Source organism: Chamaea fasciata, unplaced genomic scaffold (assembly GCF_029207755.1).
Source record: "Chamaea fasciata isolate MVZ Bird 193981 ecotype frontalis unplaced genomic scaffold, bChaFas1.0.hap1 SCAF_13, whole genome shotgun sequence".
NCBI classification, from domain to species: Eukaryota; Metazoa; Chordata; class Aves; order Passeriformes; family Sylviidae; genus Chamaea; species Chamaea fasciata.
In genome coordinates this window covers 9,558,121-9,574,025 of record NW_027094098.1, presented here as the reverse complement: position 1 = coordinate 9,574,025, position 15,905 = coordinate 9,558,121, and the positions used below count along the sequence as shown (strand labels likewise).

Sequence of the window (15,905 nt, the reverse complement as noted above, 5' to 3'; positions counted from 1 at the left end):
TTGAGTGCTTCTCGGAAAAAAACACCTCAATCAGCCACTGTGATCACGTTTCCCTTGCTGGTGCTGCCAGGTGACACAGTAACGTGTGGATGTCCCGTGACTTCCTTGACGTGCGGCCCAAAGCTTCACATTTTCACCAATGTTTTGTATTTTATTAAAGCCCAGCTGGATCTGGTTGTGTTACACGTGGCCTCGGGCAGGCAGGGACTGTGAGACACCGACACCTGGAGCTGTCTGACATCAGACACCTAAAATACAGGTATCTAGGCTGAAGTTGTCACCTTAGTTTCCTGTAAAATAAATACAGATAAATACCTCTGGAGGATGATTCATCTCATCTGAAAACTTGTGTGAGAAAAGCAGATTTCTCCAGAGACGTAAGGTAAGCAGAATATTTCTCCACTTGTATCTCCATTGACCAGAGTCCAGAGAACTACCTACACACATCACTGTAAATGGCCAAAGGCAGCTGAGGCATTCAGACAAAGCCACTCTTTACACCGTCCGACGCACATATTGTGGCGGGTGCAAGGCCTACAGCGCCCCACCGCAAAAACACACAACCAAGAAACGAATTTTATATGTTTATTTATATCTGTTGAAATCTCTTAAACCAGCGCTACGCTTTCTGACTCAGAACAGAAAAAAAAAAAAAAGCGTCTTAGTCGATTGCTGTGTTTACTGTAGATGTTGGAGAGACCCTTGATTTGCATTAAATTGAATATCGCGGTCCAATGTAACTTTTCAGACATAATCGTTTGAAATTAAGAGAATATCTTTTGTGGGCTGGTCTTAAAGCTTTACTAAGTTGCCGCTGAAGTTGCAGCTTTCCATGAAAAGGTGAAAAGGCACCAGGTTCTTCGACACAGCCTGACACAGGAACCAGTCTCACACCGCGTCAAGATGGCGGGAGGCGCAGGCCTACAACTCCCAGCAGGCTGCGCGCTGCTATGGAGCGCCTCCGCGCCATGGAGGTTCTCCTCCTGTCTGACCGCAGAGCACGATGGGAGTTGTAGGCGGGAGGGGCCGTGTGGCCGAGGCCCCGCGCAGGCGCGGCGGCCGCAGCGGCGCGTGGCAGGAAGCGGAAGGGGGCGGCCGCGCTCGGAGCCTGACGTGTCCCTCCTCCGCGGCCGCCGCTCGGTGCTGCTCGGCCGGCGCCGCCATGGGCAGTGAGTACCGGGGACACCCCCGAACAGCGGCTCCCCACGGGCTCCTGCTTCTCCCCTCTGGCCGGGAGAGCGCCCTTCCTGAGGGTGGCAGCTCATCCCGGGGAAGGAACCGGCGCCGTGTGCCCCGGGGCAGGCTGAGGGCGCCGGGCGCGGTGTCGGGGTGGGGGGGCGGTGTGTCGTCTCGGGCATGACCCTGCCAGGGACACTGTCAGGGGGACTGTGTCTGCATCCCGCAGTGATCCCGTGCCGCGAGAAAAAGCTGCTTGGAAAGCGTCTTAGCCGATTGCTGTGTTACTGTAGATGTTGGAGAGACCCTTGATTTGCGTTAAATGGAATATCGCGGTCCAGTGTAACTTTTCAGACATAATCTTTTGAAATTAAGAGAATATCTTTTGTGGGCTGGTCTTAAAGCTTTACTAAGTTGCCGCTGAAGTTGCGGCCTTCCATGAAAAGGTGGAAAGGCACCAGTAATTTCAGTTCTGCACTGTTGTATACTTCTTAGTTCAAATGCAGCCTTAGATTTGTCCTAGCAGATTTAGAATTAACTCTTCTTCAAATTCAGAGCTCTCTGCTAATGGGAGAACTTGTGACTTTGCAAATCCCCTCTTCATTACATGCTTATTTTAAGACAGGCTTCTGGTCTAAGGACGTGTCTTTTTGGTTAGGAGGGGATCCTGGCATGAGATGTTCTGTAGACTAACTTGAATTGATGCTTCTGAATTGCGTGGGTAGGAACTGTGGCCATAAGCTGTATGGCCCAAAAGTGTGTAGGAATTCTTAAACCGTATGGCTCAAAAGTAATATATTTGCAATCCCCAAGGCACCTTTCTTCTCTAATATCAGGCTGGGGAGAGACCACCATGAAGTAAAAGTTCTGGGGTCTTGATAAACTCAGTAAAGCAATGACAGAGGGGTTTTGGTGCTGTCAACCTACTCGGTAAAATGGGAAAATGCTTGACTTTCTTTAAATCTCTTCCCAGTCCGTACTGTACTTAAAATGTGCTAGCTGAATCTCTGTGTAATTAGAACAGATCAGAATTTAGTAATACAAAACACACTCCCTGCCCCAAACTAAACAACAAAAAATTCCCCAGAACTGGGACTTTTATTATGTAAAGTACATGTCCAAATTCAATTCAGCTTGAGATTTTTCCAGTGTTCATTGTATCTGTGTGTTCACTTTGTCTTTTAACTTATTTCTGTACAGTAAAATTTCTTGAAGTGATCAAGCCCTTCTGTGTTATCTTGCCTGAAATTCAAAAGCCAGAACGGAAGGTAGGTTAATAAAATTTTCTTCCTAGGTTTGTATTTGTGTGATATAAGATGTTCGGAGTTTGCATTTGTGGAATTTGGCGTTTCTACCCTCATGGGAGAGTGGCAGTTTTAGGTGCAGTTGTTTTTAGTGGAGTGCACGTGTGGTGCATCTCATGTGAATGTGGTTGTACAAGAATAAATGCAGCTGGGCAGATTTGTTTATGTCACAGCAGTGCATGGTGAGATGTTGAAGGCAGTACAGATTCAAGTGTAAACTAGAGTAAGTTAAAGCAGCAACTTGAAAATCTTTGCTGTATAAGATTGAATCTAAGATTATTTGCTGACATCAGCTGCTCCCTATTGCTGATTTTTTCTCATCATAAGCTCTTACTCATGAAAATATAAGACTCATTTCTGAGGAAGTACTAGAATTACCTTGCATTGACATAAGCTTGTTTATTTGCATTAAATTTTGAATAAAGCTTTGTAGCTTTCATTGGTCTTATGTGGGATGGAAGGGATGAGCAGTACCTTATTTTCTTTAGGGTGTTGTGTACTTTGTCCCTCCACAAAAAAATCAAGTGTGCTACTGTGAAAGTTTGCTTGATGGACTAAGTCTTGTTATCTTGACAGCTTTATCATCTATTGTTGGTTTTTGGTTTTGTGTTTATTCCCTTTAGATTCAGTTTAAGGAAAAGGTACTATGGACAGCTATCACACTCTTCATCTTCTTAGTATGCTGCCAGGTATGTTTGCTTCCCTTTTCAAGGAAGAGCTGAAATGTTTAAAGCATGCTATGAAGTCTCTAATTTAATCTCTTGGTTGGAAACGCAGATTCCCTTGTTTGGCATTATGTCATCAGACTCTGCAGATCCTTTCTACTGGATGAGAGTGATTTTGGCATCAAATAGAGGTATGGCCAGACTTTCAGGACAGCATTTTTTTTAAACTTGAATCAAAATTATTTTGGACTTGCATTCCATTCCATTGTAATGAATACAAAAACTGAAGTGGAGAGAGAAAAATAATTTTTCTATATTATTTAAAGTTATAAACCCGTGTGGCATTTAGAAAGGCAAATCTTTCTGGACAAAATGAGTTTATGGTTGATTGTGTGCAATCTATTTATTGTATGTACAAAAATTGAGGGTTTTTTTTTGAGGGAAGTGATTAGGGAAGAGACAGTTCCTAATTACCTGCATTGCTGCTGTTGTGATCTTCAAGATTTGTGATTTGTGCTCCAAAATCATATTCCTTGAGTGCTGTGGTTTCCTGGGTGACATCTTTGAGTCTCTCACACAGAAGATTGAAATGCATAATAGTTTATATAAATTTCAGTTTCTTGTAGAGGCTTTCTAATGCAGGTGTGAATTAAGAAGGGTGGCAGTTTCCTGAATTCACTTTATCATTCTACATGATTTGAACTATCAGTTTATCTCATACTTTGCTTTATGCAGGGTAAATCTGTTCTTGACAGCGAAAGTCTTTTTCAGTGAACACAGTATTTTTGAGGTACTGAGAAGTACTACATATCAAACTGACTTTTAACAAACTTTTGTTATCGTTGATAACTTTTACGTTTATGGAGATTTGGAGTTTTAGATCTTTTCCATTGTGATGTAAAGATTGATAAAAACTAACTTTGAACTTCACTGTTCTTCCTGTGTCTGGCAGGAACATTGATGGAACTGGGCATTTCACCCATTGTCACTTCAGGGCTCATCATGCAACTCCTGGCAGGTGCCAAGATAATTGAGGTTGGTGACACCCCAAAGGACAGAGCTCTCTTCAATGGAGCCCAGAAATGTGAGTAAAAACTCATGTTTGGCACTGGTGGTTTAGGGTGTCTCACCCTAACAGTGGAAAGTGTGAATTTACCCTGGGCTGAGTGGTTTGTGGGTTTCTATTGTGCTGTGTGTCTTGTTCTGCTGCAGATACCTGTATTTCATTGGTCTTTTACTGATAGCTTTCTGCCTTTTTTGCTGTTAAGCTTCAGAAAGGTGTGAAAAGGAAAAGTGTCAGTGCAATTGACATTGCTGCTGTAATCTCCCCAGATAAGTAAAGCAATGTAGAGACTGTGGAGACTCAACTTTTGAACTGTAATGGTCAGTGTTAATCTGAGTATTTCATAGTGATTAAGATGTTGGTTGTCGCTGTTTATACCTTACAGCTCCAGGCATGGGTCTTTCTCATCAGTAAGGGGTCTCTGTGGTCCGTTGATAATGACTTCCAGAAAAAAATTGTGGGTTTTGTAGCTCTTTGAAGCTGTACACTATTTATTGATATGTGTACTGGAAAACATAAATTGCTACAGTAATATCTTAACACTCTCAGAGTTTTCAGTATCTAAAAAGCCTTTGCTAACCAAACCCACTTGCTTCTAAGTGCATTTGTTTCTGAACTATCTGTGTGCATTTCTGTTTTCAGTGTCAGATTTTGGACTACAAAGTTAACTTGCTCTTGAATTTAAACATCCTGTGACTTACATATTCCTTCCCAAATGTTGTGGTTTAACCCCATCTGGCAACTAAGTATCACATGGGACACTTGATCGTTCTCTCTGCTGTAGGAAGGAGGGGAGAATCAGAAAAAAAAAATAAAACTGGTGGTTTGAGATAAAAACAGTTCAATAACTGATACAAAGTACAATATAATAACAACAGTAACAACAACTGTAACAAAAAGGAGAGAGAGAAATAAAACCTCAGAGAAAGGAGTGATGCACAATAAAATGCTCACCAACAGCTGACCGATGCCCAGCCAGTTCCTGAGCAGTGATCAGCCCCTCCTGGCCAGTCCCCCCAGCTGGTGTGCTGAGCCTGATGTTCCATGGGATGGACTATCCCTCTGGCCACTTAGGATCGGCTGTCCTTGTCATGCTCCCTCCCAGCTTCGTGTGCACCTGCTGGCTGGCAGAGCAGGGGACGCTGAGAAGTCCTTTACTTGGGGTAAGCACGGCTGAGCAGCAGCTAAAACAACAGCATATCAGCCTGTTATCAGCATTATTCTCATGGAAAATCCAAACCACAGCACTCTACCAGCTACTACAAAGAAAATTAACTCTATCTCAACTGAAACCAAGATTCTCTACAAAGAAGTGATTTCTTTTTCTCTAATTGCCCAGTGACATAAATATCCAGGACAAATGCATACTTTTTCTTCTTATTCTGTAGTGTTTGGAATGATCATTACCATTGGACAGTCTATTGTGTATGTAATGACTGGAATGTACGGAGACCCATCTGAGATGGGTGCTGGTATCTGCTTGCTTATCACAATCCAGGTAATTTCTAGTCTTCTCTAATTACTCTTCCCCTGAAAGGGTAAAAAATCAGCCTTATGGACAGGCTGTCCCGTATGCAGAGAAAAAAGGCCCAAGTGTACCTGCTTCCTCACTTTTAGTACCTCACTTTAGTCTAATCTTTTAGTACCCATTATTTTTCTAACAAAATGAGAAAGACATGGAACTAATGCTATATTTCTTTTTCTGCTGTAGCTTTTTGTTGCTGGTTTGATAGTTCTGCTCTTGGATGAGCTGCTTCAGAAAGGATATGGTCTTGGTTCTGGCATCTCTCTCTTCATTGCTACCAATATCTGTGAGACCATTGTGTGGAAAGCATTCAGCCCCACCACAGTGAACACTGGGCGAGGTAATATGGCACAGTCTGTTTTCTTTACCAATAGTTTGTACAAAAAGGCAACATCTTTTTTATTTCCCCACTGTTAATGCAAAATGGTGTTACTACCATCTTGACTCTGTAGTGAATCCTGCTAATGCAGCAGGTGCTGCTGTGCAAAGTGCAAGCACAAAGACATTTTTTCTCAGTTTGTAGTATCTCACAAGGTATTTACTGATCTTGCATTTCTTACAGTGCCTTCATTAAAAGTCAGCAGTAGTAGACTGCCATTGTGTTATGGTTACTGCCCAACTTACTGACCAAATGTTAGTTGTTTTTTTCTGCTCCTTGCCTTTTTTACACTTTGCCCTAAAGACCTTGTTCTCCAAACTCCATTGGAGATGATCCTGTTTGCTGCTGTATAGTAGCAAACTGAAGTGAGGTTGTGGCATTTGCTGTAATCCAAACAATAACTTGTGTCTCACCACAGCTGACACTAGAAAGCCTGATGCTTCCCTGTAAGCTGACTTTTTTTTGATCAGGAAGAGGAAAGAAAGAACGAACTTGGTGCTTGTCAGTGTTTCTAGAGACCAATGAAGTTAGCCCATTCTGGGTTATGATTTAGTTTCTAGGCCACAACAAGGGGATTTTAAAAAAAAATCTTGTAAATAACATAGCTGATAAGAAGGGTGACAGTATAAAAGCCTATGAATATGCTCAAGATGCAAAAGACTCAGAGAAATCCCATTCTGAATCCTGTAGATCAGAAGTATGGGACAAAATACTGATGCTTGGAGATAGTAACAGCTCACCTTTTTCTTTCCAAGGCATGGAATTTGAGGGAGCCATCATTGCTCTGTTCCACCTTCTGGCTACTCGCACAGACAAAGTCCGAGCTCTTCGTGAGGCCTTTTACCGTCAGAATCTTCCCAACCTCATGAATCTGATCGCCACCATCTTTGTCTTTGCAATTGTCATTTACTTCCAGGTCAGTTGGAATAATGAGGGTTGTAAAATTACATGGAAGTAGGTCTGAAATTTGCTTCCTTCTACAAGAAATTATATATTCACAAGGCTTATTTTTGTACCTGCAGCATGTGGATGTTCATTATACACTGCCTTCTCTTAATCAGTTTCCACACTTACTATAGTCACACAGAAGACTTGAAACCTACTTTGTTCTCTGAAAAAAGAAACAAAAAACCAAATAAAAATGCCCTCGATGCATGTGTGCATGTGATATTGTCTAACTCAAATGCTATTGCTTTTCATTCGGAAATACTTTGAAGTTTTTAGGCCTGTGTGTCTCTTACTGTTTGATGCTGAAGAATATAGGAAGTTTTAATGTTTCTTTTCCTTTGTTCAGTCTTCTTGAAACTTTAGATTTCTTCTGATGTCTAAATCTTTCATACCTTCTTGTGTTTGGGTGTGTGTTTAGACAGCCATGCAGGCTTGCAAACCCTTTGCAGAAGGGGTCTCCTCATGGAGAGGGGACCCCTCTGGGCAGAGTGTTTGTACTCACACAAAATGATTGCAGATTTTTTCTGTTGCTGTCAACACCTTTTCAGGGCTTCAGAGTGGATCTTCCCATCAAATCTGCTCGCTACCGTGGCCAGTACAACACCTACCCTATCAAGCTGTTCTATACTTCCAACATTCCCATTATCCTCCAGTCTGCCCTGGTGTCAAACTTGTATGTCATCTCCCAGATGCTTTCTGCCCGCTTCAGTGGCAACTTGCTGGTCAGCCTGCTGGGCACCTGGTCTGTGAGTATTCCTTCTCATCCTGCATACATCTCTACAAGGGCACCATTGGAATGTGGGGTGGAAGAGATGTTCTCTGAATATTAAGACACACTTTGATAGGTAGTCATGCACACTGAAACTCCTGAACTAATAATTTGTTTGAATCAGTCGGTAGCATATGAGGCTTGCTGTGATGAGTGTAAATGTGTGTGCTGGTGCAGTAGTATGTTATGCAAAGTGACACAGAGGTGATACAAACTTCTAAGATTTGGCTTAATGACTAAGAAATAGTGAGAAGATTGGTGACTGACTGCTTGCTTCCTTCTTCCAGGACACATCATCTGGAGGCCCTGCTCGTGCTTACCCAGTTGGTGGACTCTGTTATTACCTGTCACCTCCAGAGTCCTTTTCTTCAGTGTTGGAAGACCCTGTACATGCAGTTGTTTATATTGTATTTATGTTGGGCTCCTGTGCTTTCTTCTCTAAGACATGGATTGAAGTCTCTGGCTCCTCTGCCAAAGATGTGAGTTTAAAATGACAAATTATTTAAGCTTACATGATGAAAACATGGTCTGTTGTAAGAATAAGACTGACTTTCTTCTGACAAAGCTGTTCTGCTGGTAATCTTGGTAATATTCACTGTTTGTGTAAACAGGGACTGTGTCTTTTTTTTAACTGGGAAAGATTAAGACAGAATGGGGGTCATTTTTTCCTGTTTTCTTTACTGCTTTTTCAAAACAACATCAGAACTTAAATTGCTTTCATTGGAATTAGGAAATTTAGAACATAGAAGCATATGTTCAGTGTGAGAGCAGGAAAAGTAACAGGAGAGGTAGAAACTCTTTCAGTGCCAGGTGACGGGTGCGCTGTGTGCAAGGCAGTTGCCATTTAAAAACTTGCAGGTAAAGCTCAGACGGCCATTCCTGACACAGAGAGTTCTGAGCTTCCTTTGTAGGAAAATTTACTAGAGTTTGTTAGTTTTAACTTGAGAGCACTGACAATGGAGAATACAGTGCAGTGCATTAATGTACCTGAGGTTAGCTTCTCAAACATTCCATTTGCTACAGGATATTTAACATTCAGGAACTATATCATCCTGAAATTGGAATTGGAAAACAAAATGGAAAATAACTGTCATTGTGGTATATTTGTGTTGTGTAGTTTTGGGTAGGAGGTGAAGTTTGACAGCCATGTGGAATAGTTTAACCCATTCTTTAACAAATAAGTAGTTGCACAGTTACAGTGTGAGCACTCTCTTGTTTTGGACTTGCATCTTGCTGCTTCTCAGGCATGCAGGTGGGCAGTCACAGCCATGTACAGTCAAATTTTTATTTCAGAGTAAACCAACAGACTTTTTTAACACTTTAATACTTTCCCTGATACTAAATAAAATTATTTTAAGTTCATGCAAAAAAGGTCAGAAATAAAGTTGGGATATCATTACTTAAGTGTTCACTGTGTAGTGGAAAACTGACAGCAAACTCATCTGAAAGTGTGTTTTCTCAGTGCATGGAGTCAGTGATGAGCACCTTCATGTTCCTCTGCTAGAGTTTGTTTCCCAGAGTTGTTAGTAGAGTGTTTGCAGGGCTCTGCTGTAACCCTGTGCAGCAGCAGAAATCCAGTTTAAGAATAATGTTCCAAGAAGGGATTCTAAGTCTGGTTTCTAGTATGGCTCCGCAAATAAATAGTTGACTCAGCTGAATGCAGAAACTGAAATGGAATGGCCACTTCAAGGAATGGTTTTGCAACATCTGCGAAACCCTCATCAGGAGAAGGGTGGATGGCAAAACATGATTGAATTACGTGTATGAGAGCCTACCAGTATCCAAATTTTCCTTTTCTCAGTAGGACTAGAATTATCCAGAAAGCTTTGTATAATTGACAGGTAGAAAAATGCCTGTGACTGTAATTCATCTGAAGTTAAAATTCTGGATATTTTTAACTCAGATGAAAAATGTAAAACACAATCCAAACCCTAAAACAATACAAAAAGTGCCCAACCCCACCACCATTTACTGCAATGTCTTGCTTCTGTTTTCCCACAGGATTTGCACAGCACATTTCATGGCCTTGGTAAATGACACTAAACTTACTTGTTCCATTCCTTGTTTCAATACAGGTTGCCAAGCAATTGAAAGAACAGCAAATGGTAATGCGAGGCCACAGAGAAACTTCAATGGTACATGAACTCAACAGGTGAGCTACCTATTCACTGGCTGTTCATGCAAAGTGTTATGGGCAAACACATGGCAAAGTTTGCTTTGACTCCCATTTTCTAGATCCTGGAACACAGATATTATTTCAGCTTTGATGTTATGTGCATGAGACTTAGAACATTATCTCACTAGTGGAAGACATGACAGTGCGGCTTTTTTTTGCCTTGCATATATAGAATTTGTCTTAAATTCTGGACCTTTTATTTTCCTGTTTTATTTTTTCACATAGATATTCTTCTCACGGTAGCTAATAATGAGCATTTCAGTTTACTACTTCAAGCTGACCCAGAAGTATTTTCTTACTGTAATTTTTCATGTGTTATTCATCTTGAGTACTGTTTTCATACAGTAGCTTAAGTAACAAGTAGTTACTTAAATCTCCTAGGTGCAGAAGTGGGCAGGGGTCAATGTCTTCAGCTTTTCAGATTTCAGGGTAGGACCTGTGTACCCTGTATTATTGTAACTTTGGATTTCAGTCTTCTACAGATGATTTGAAGAGCCAGTGGCTATGAGTTTAATATTTGTGCATAATTGCATGGTGGACTGTAATACCTTCTCCTCTTAGTGTAGCATTTTTTTCTTCTCCAGTCAGGTTGAGCATTTTATTTCCTTACCCAGTATACTGGCATTATTGCATGTGCCTTACCTTTGATTGCAGACCCACAAGAGAAGGGAGTATTCTGCCATTGACTTTTCTGTTACTATCCTGAGCAAACTCTAATGGCCCCTTTTCTATTTTCATTTTTTGTTTTACAGGTACATCCCTACAGCTGCTGCCTTCGGTGGGCTCTGTATCGGTGCCCTCTCTGTGCTGGCAGACTTCCTTGGGGCAATTGGCTCTGGAACTGGAATTCTGCTCGCTGTCACCATCATTTATCAGTACTTTGAAATTTTTGTAAAGGAACAGAGTGAAGTTGGCAGTATGGGAGCTCTTCTTTTCTAAACCTAGCTTCTCATGGACCCAGGAAAGAGAGGAGGGACATTCTCAAAGTGTAGCCAATGAGGGGAAAAGAAGTATCATAAACTTGATAGTGTCATTCTATAGAAACACATATTTTAATAATGTTTCCAAAGCACATTCCCTTATGTTCAAACTTTTCTAGCATACTGTTTGCATTTTATAAATTGATGAGGAAGATGTGCAAAAAATTTTTTTAAGAAAATTGTTTTTTAATTTTGTGTTAGGAGAGTCAGCTTTCTGACTTGGATTTCGTTCAATGACTCCTCAAAATTTTTTGAGCCCCTTTCACATTTAGTAACCTGAAGCCTTTACAGGTTTTAATTAATGTTTGTTAAATGAATATTTGGAAGGGATTTTTTTTTTCCATTTAACTCGTTTTTGCAGCTCCTTTGCAGTAATGGTGAGAAAAACCTCTCCATCTGATGCTCAAGTTCTGTAATTATGGCAGTAAGCACAAACGGTGTTTCTATGTGTTCAGGGTTTTTTTCAATATGGCAGATTTGAAAGGCAGTTGTTTCTTTTTACTAAATGATATCTTTAATTCCAAATGTTTTGTCTTGTAATTACTACACTAGACCTTGTCAGATGTTGAGTATTGGCTTGAGACTGTTTTCATGTTTCTGTGTCCTTTCCCACCACCTCTCCCCCACAAGCAGAAAACTCAGGTAAATCCAGATTCTGCCAGAACCTGTGCCTAAGAGTTGAGACTTTGAAACTTGGTTAAACTGACTTGGGAAAGCCTTCTAATTAGTCTTTATTGCCATTAGTGGCTGTACTTCTACTTCTGATGCTGGCTGAAAGGAAGGAGTGTTACGGCTGCTTAGATGCAAACCTGCTTGTGCTCTTTGCTAGAGTGAAGTTTCTTTCCTTAATAATGAATTCTGGTCTCGTAGCAATCAGGATGTTATCTGATTACTCATATGTAGTGAATTTTGAGTCTCATTACCATGAAAGAGTGGAAAGAATGGATGTTACTTGTCTGTGTCTGTAGATCTAGATACGAGCCCCTTGTCAGATAACTCCACTAAGGGGCTTATGTAGAAGGCTTTTCCATCCTCTAATCTCATGGATTTGAGTGGTGCATAGGAAAACACTCTTTCAGAAGGTATTGGGATTCCTTTTTTGAAGATCACACCCTCAAACTGGAGAGTTTGCAGTTAAAGCTGTAATGGACCAGAATAAAATGTAATTTTCCATTTTAATTTAGGTTGTCAGTACTAATCTGGTGCCTAGGACCAAATGAAATATTTGTATATGAGTCTTGTAAATACACTTTTCCTCAATCAGTGTTGGACAATATGGAAACCAGAACGAGGAGTTGTAATGCTGGAACTTTTTTTTACACTGCATCAACATGCCTTCTGTGTGTTTTTGCATGTTGGGCAGGCAGTATGTGAGTCACTGTTCCTGCTGGAGTGGTGGGACTCTGTTACACACCCAAGGAACACAGATGACATCCAGAAACCCTTGTTAATACCCTGAGCTCAGATACCAAACACGTGGGAAATCTGCAAATGTGGAATGAGATGCACCTATCAATGAAAGTCAAATGCCTGGGGTGAGGATCATGATTGGAAAAGGAATAAAAGAATTGGGATGAAGTATCCATGAAATGATCACTGTCAGCCATTCACCATGATGTCACACTACATTCAGTCATTTTTCTGTTTTTCATAAAGTACTAGTGCACCACAGCACAACTGTGACGTGAAATGGAGACAGTTAAAAAGCAGCATTAAAGGGAGAGGGAAAAGGTTCTAATACAATTCTGCTTTGGGGATGTTGTTGTTGTTGTTTTTCCAGGAAGCCGAATACAAACTTTGTTTTGATATAAAAGACTCCACTTCTGTGCATGCTGCTCTGGCTGGGCTGGAGCTGTACTTGTATTTTTGGTCATATCTGTTTGGACTGGTTGCAGTTTAGACCATTTGCTCTTCAGTGTCTAAGCAGCAGTTGTTCTGTGCATCTGTATTTTTATGGTCTAGTGGTAAATCTTTGTTATCAAACAGCTGTGTCCTCAAAGCAGGACCTGCTGGCCATACAGTGAATGTTCACAAAAAGAAATAATGCCTAAAAAAATCTGCTTTATAATGAAATAAAGTACATCTTTGGAGCTAGTGCTTGGCTTTTGGTGCTTGGATACTGTTATAATTCTAACATTTGTAGAATAAGGTTACACACCTATGAGACTGAGAAAGTTGCTACCCTCAAAACACTTTATCAGAGTATCAGTATGAAATAAAGATAATTTGTATTTGCTCCAGGTCTCTCAGTAGTGGGTTGCCAAAATAACTGAACCTTGACCATTCCTTTGGCCTTTTCTTTTTTTGAGTTGCAATTTTAAAGGCAATGCACAAGTAATGATGCATCACTTTTAACGAAAACCGTTTCTATGAGAGATACAGTGCCAGTCTTTTTGTAGTGTGATAATTGAGACAACAAAACTCAAAGCTGATGATGATCTCAATATTGTTTTGCCCTTTGAGTTTTTAAACTTAGAGTATGGGAAAATTTTGCCTTCTTTCTGACTGGAAATATCCCAGTACTTGAAAGCAAATTTACTTAAAATACTGTTACTGGATGCAGGAAGTTCAGCCACAAATTTGGTTGTGTTTGAAGTCACTCTAAACAGCAGCCTGATTTCTCCCTTGCTGTTTTATATTTCACCAGGAAATTTGCACTGATGACTGTGGTTGTTGTGGGAATATGCCGCCATCACACATGTGATCACAGAAATAACTGAGGTCACTGTAGATGTGATGACTTGTGTGCAAGAGAGCTGGATGAGAACCAACACCAGGGCAACATTTGAGATTTTTCTGCTGGGGGTGTTTTGTGCAAAATTCTTGACATGTCCTTTTCTTCTGCTCTGGAGGTTTCATGTGATAGCTTCTTTAGCTTATACATGCTGGGTATTTGATTTTTGTCCCTTTTGTCATTCATTATTCATGAAGCCTTTAGAATCGTCTGGTTTATTCTAGTTCACTTGTTCCTAGGGCCTAATTATTTCCATGTAATTTTGAGATGGCAAAGGGACTTTTTTTCTTAATTTCTCAAACGTTTTGTTGTTGGGTTTTTATATATAAAAATTAATTTCTTTTGGCTGCAACTATAAAGGTTGTTGCTTTAGTCTAAATGTTTCATGACTGTGCTCCCTTAATTTTTCCTGGGGATAGCCCTGTCCCATACTGTTACCAGACTGATTTGTGGAACAGGCTTCTCAGCCAGCTTTTGGTAAAAGGAGGAAGCCGTGTGGCCCAGTAACTGCTTTTCCTGTCCTCTCTTGCAAAGAATACCAAGATTTAGGTGGCCCTCAGTTTTCCCGGTGCTGTGGGGAGGTTCCTGTGAGCTGTTTGCTCGCGGGTGTGGTGTGACCCTGCCGGGTCCTCAGCCAGTCCCGCTGCCTGGATCCCAGCCCTGCTCCCCAAGTGTTACCGGGTGCTGCCTGCACCCTCCAGCCCTTCTCACAGCCCGGCTGCCTCCCTTCAGGTCCCTGCAGGCTGCTTACGCCGGTGGAGAAGGGGACTCCGGGCAGGCAGGGACCCTGGTGCCGTCTCTGCCGTACCCGGTGTGCGCTTTGCCTGTCCTTCACCTCCCTTTCCCCGCCGCTCCTCTGCCAGGTTTCTACCGTGACCCCCCGGCCTTCGGGGCGGCCTCCTGCCCCTACAGGTGGGCTCGGGCCGCGGCCGGGGCCGTGCAGGTGCGGGGACACGGCCGGCGGCTCCGGGGCTGCGGCTGCTCCGCTCCGCCGAGCCTCGCACAGCTCCGAGCCCGGCCCGGGCGCCTCTGCCCGCCGGGTGGCAATGTTACCCTGCGAGTCAAGCGCGGCCGTCGGGATCAGGGGAAGGCGGATCGAATCTCTTCCAAATGCGTGTCCTTTCTTTTCCTTCGCCACTATGCCGATGGACGTCCTGCAATCTAAAAAGTTCGGAGCAGAATTTGCCGATATTTATTTGTGCTTCCTGGAGCTGCGGCCAGGATTGAGGTTGTTTCAAGATGAAACGCTGAAAATAATCTTTTAGAGCATTTATAACGTTTATAATATTTTCTAATACATTTCAAGCATGCTGGGTGCCAAGGAGCAGTTGTCATCTTCTGCCACTTAAGCCTAGACTGACACAGTCTTTGGGATTGGAAAGAAGACAAAAAAAAGAGAAGCATTTTAAACCAAAATCAATATTCTAAGCTGGGGACATAATTAGTCAGCTAGACTTTAAGCTGCTGGTTTATAATATGCTCCTGGATGGATCTGCTAAAATTGAAACTCTTCTGTGGGCCAGGTTCTAGCAATTCTCTGGCCCTTGGCAGCGTGGTTCCAGCCAAGCTGGCAGCGCTCAGCAGAAAGGAAATACCCTGACAACTGGCACCTCCTTTGGCAGCTGTACCACAGGGGCTGGAGAACGAAGGAGAACAGGCATGACACACTTTGTCATCGCAGAGGGGGCCGTCAAGGTCAGAGATGGCATGCTGGCTCGGAGATATTTCTTGCTGAAGAACAAGACCACTGGGCCAATTTCTCAGAAATAGGAATAACTGTGAGCTTAAAACAGAGGGAACAAACAGAACAGCAAGGCTAAATATTTTTAAGAAGCTGTTTCAGATATTTTTATATTGCTTTGAAGAAAATCGGGATACATGGCACATATATAAAATCCCAGATTCTCCTTCTTAGATATTAAGGCTAAAGTGGATGGTTCCAAAAATGGTGTGAGCACTGCTGGGGAATATTAGCTATCTGAAATCTCAGATGAGTATTATCCACTTTATTCTTCAGTGTGTCTGAAGCTCTCTGATGTTCTTACAGCTCTAATGTGTTTCTTCTTTATACCTGTGGTATGAAGATTTTTGAAAAAAAAAAAAAATGCAGCTCCAGACGTACAGGAACAGGGAACAGTGAGCAGAACATTCTGCCTGATTAACTTCGCTGTGTAAGTGTGATTTTA

The 15,905-nt window shown here is 41.9% G+C and overlaps 1 protein-coding gene across 1 annotated transcript; it reads left to right on the top strand.

Annotated features, from left to right (window-relative positions):
• Positions 1-1,108: 1,108 nt before the first annotated feature.
• On the top strand, positions 1,109-13,079 carry SEC61A1 (SEC61 translocon subunit alpha 1). Its single transcript, XM_066195303.1, has 12 exons — positions 1,109-1,169; positions 2,377-2,444; positions 3,104-3,169; positions 3,258-3,336; positions 4,098-4,229; positions 5,597-5,706; positions 5,920-6,073; positions 6,868-7,028; positions 7,609-7,806; positions 8,117-8,308; positions 9,905-9,981; positions 10,758-13,079. The coding sequence occupies exons 1-12, from the start codon at positions 1,163-1,165 to the stop codon at positions 10,942-10,944; spliced, it is 1,431 nt and encodes a 476-aa protein (XP_066051400.1). The 5' UTR covers positions 1,109-1,162; the 3' UTR covers positions 10,945-13,079.
• Positions 13,080-15,905: the final 2,826 nt, after the last annotated feature.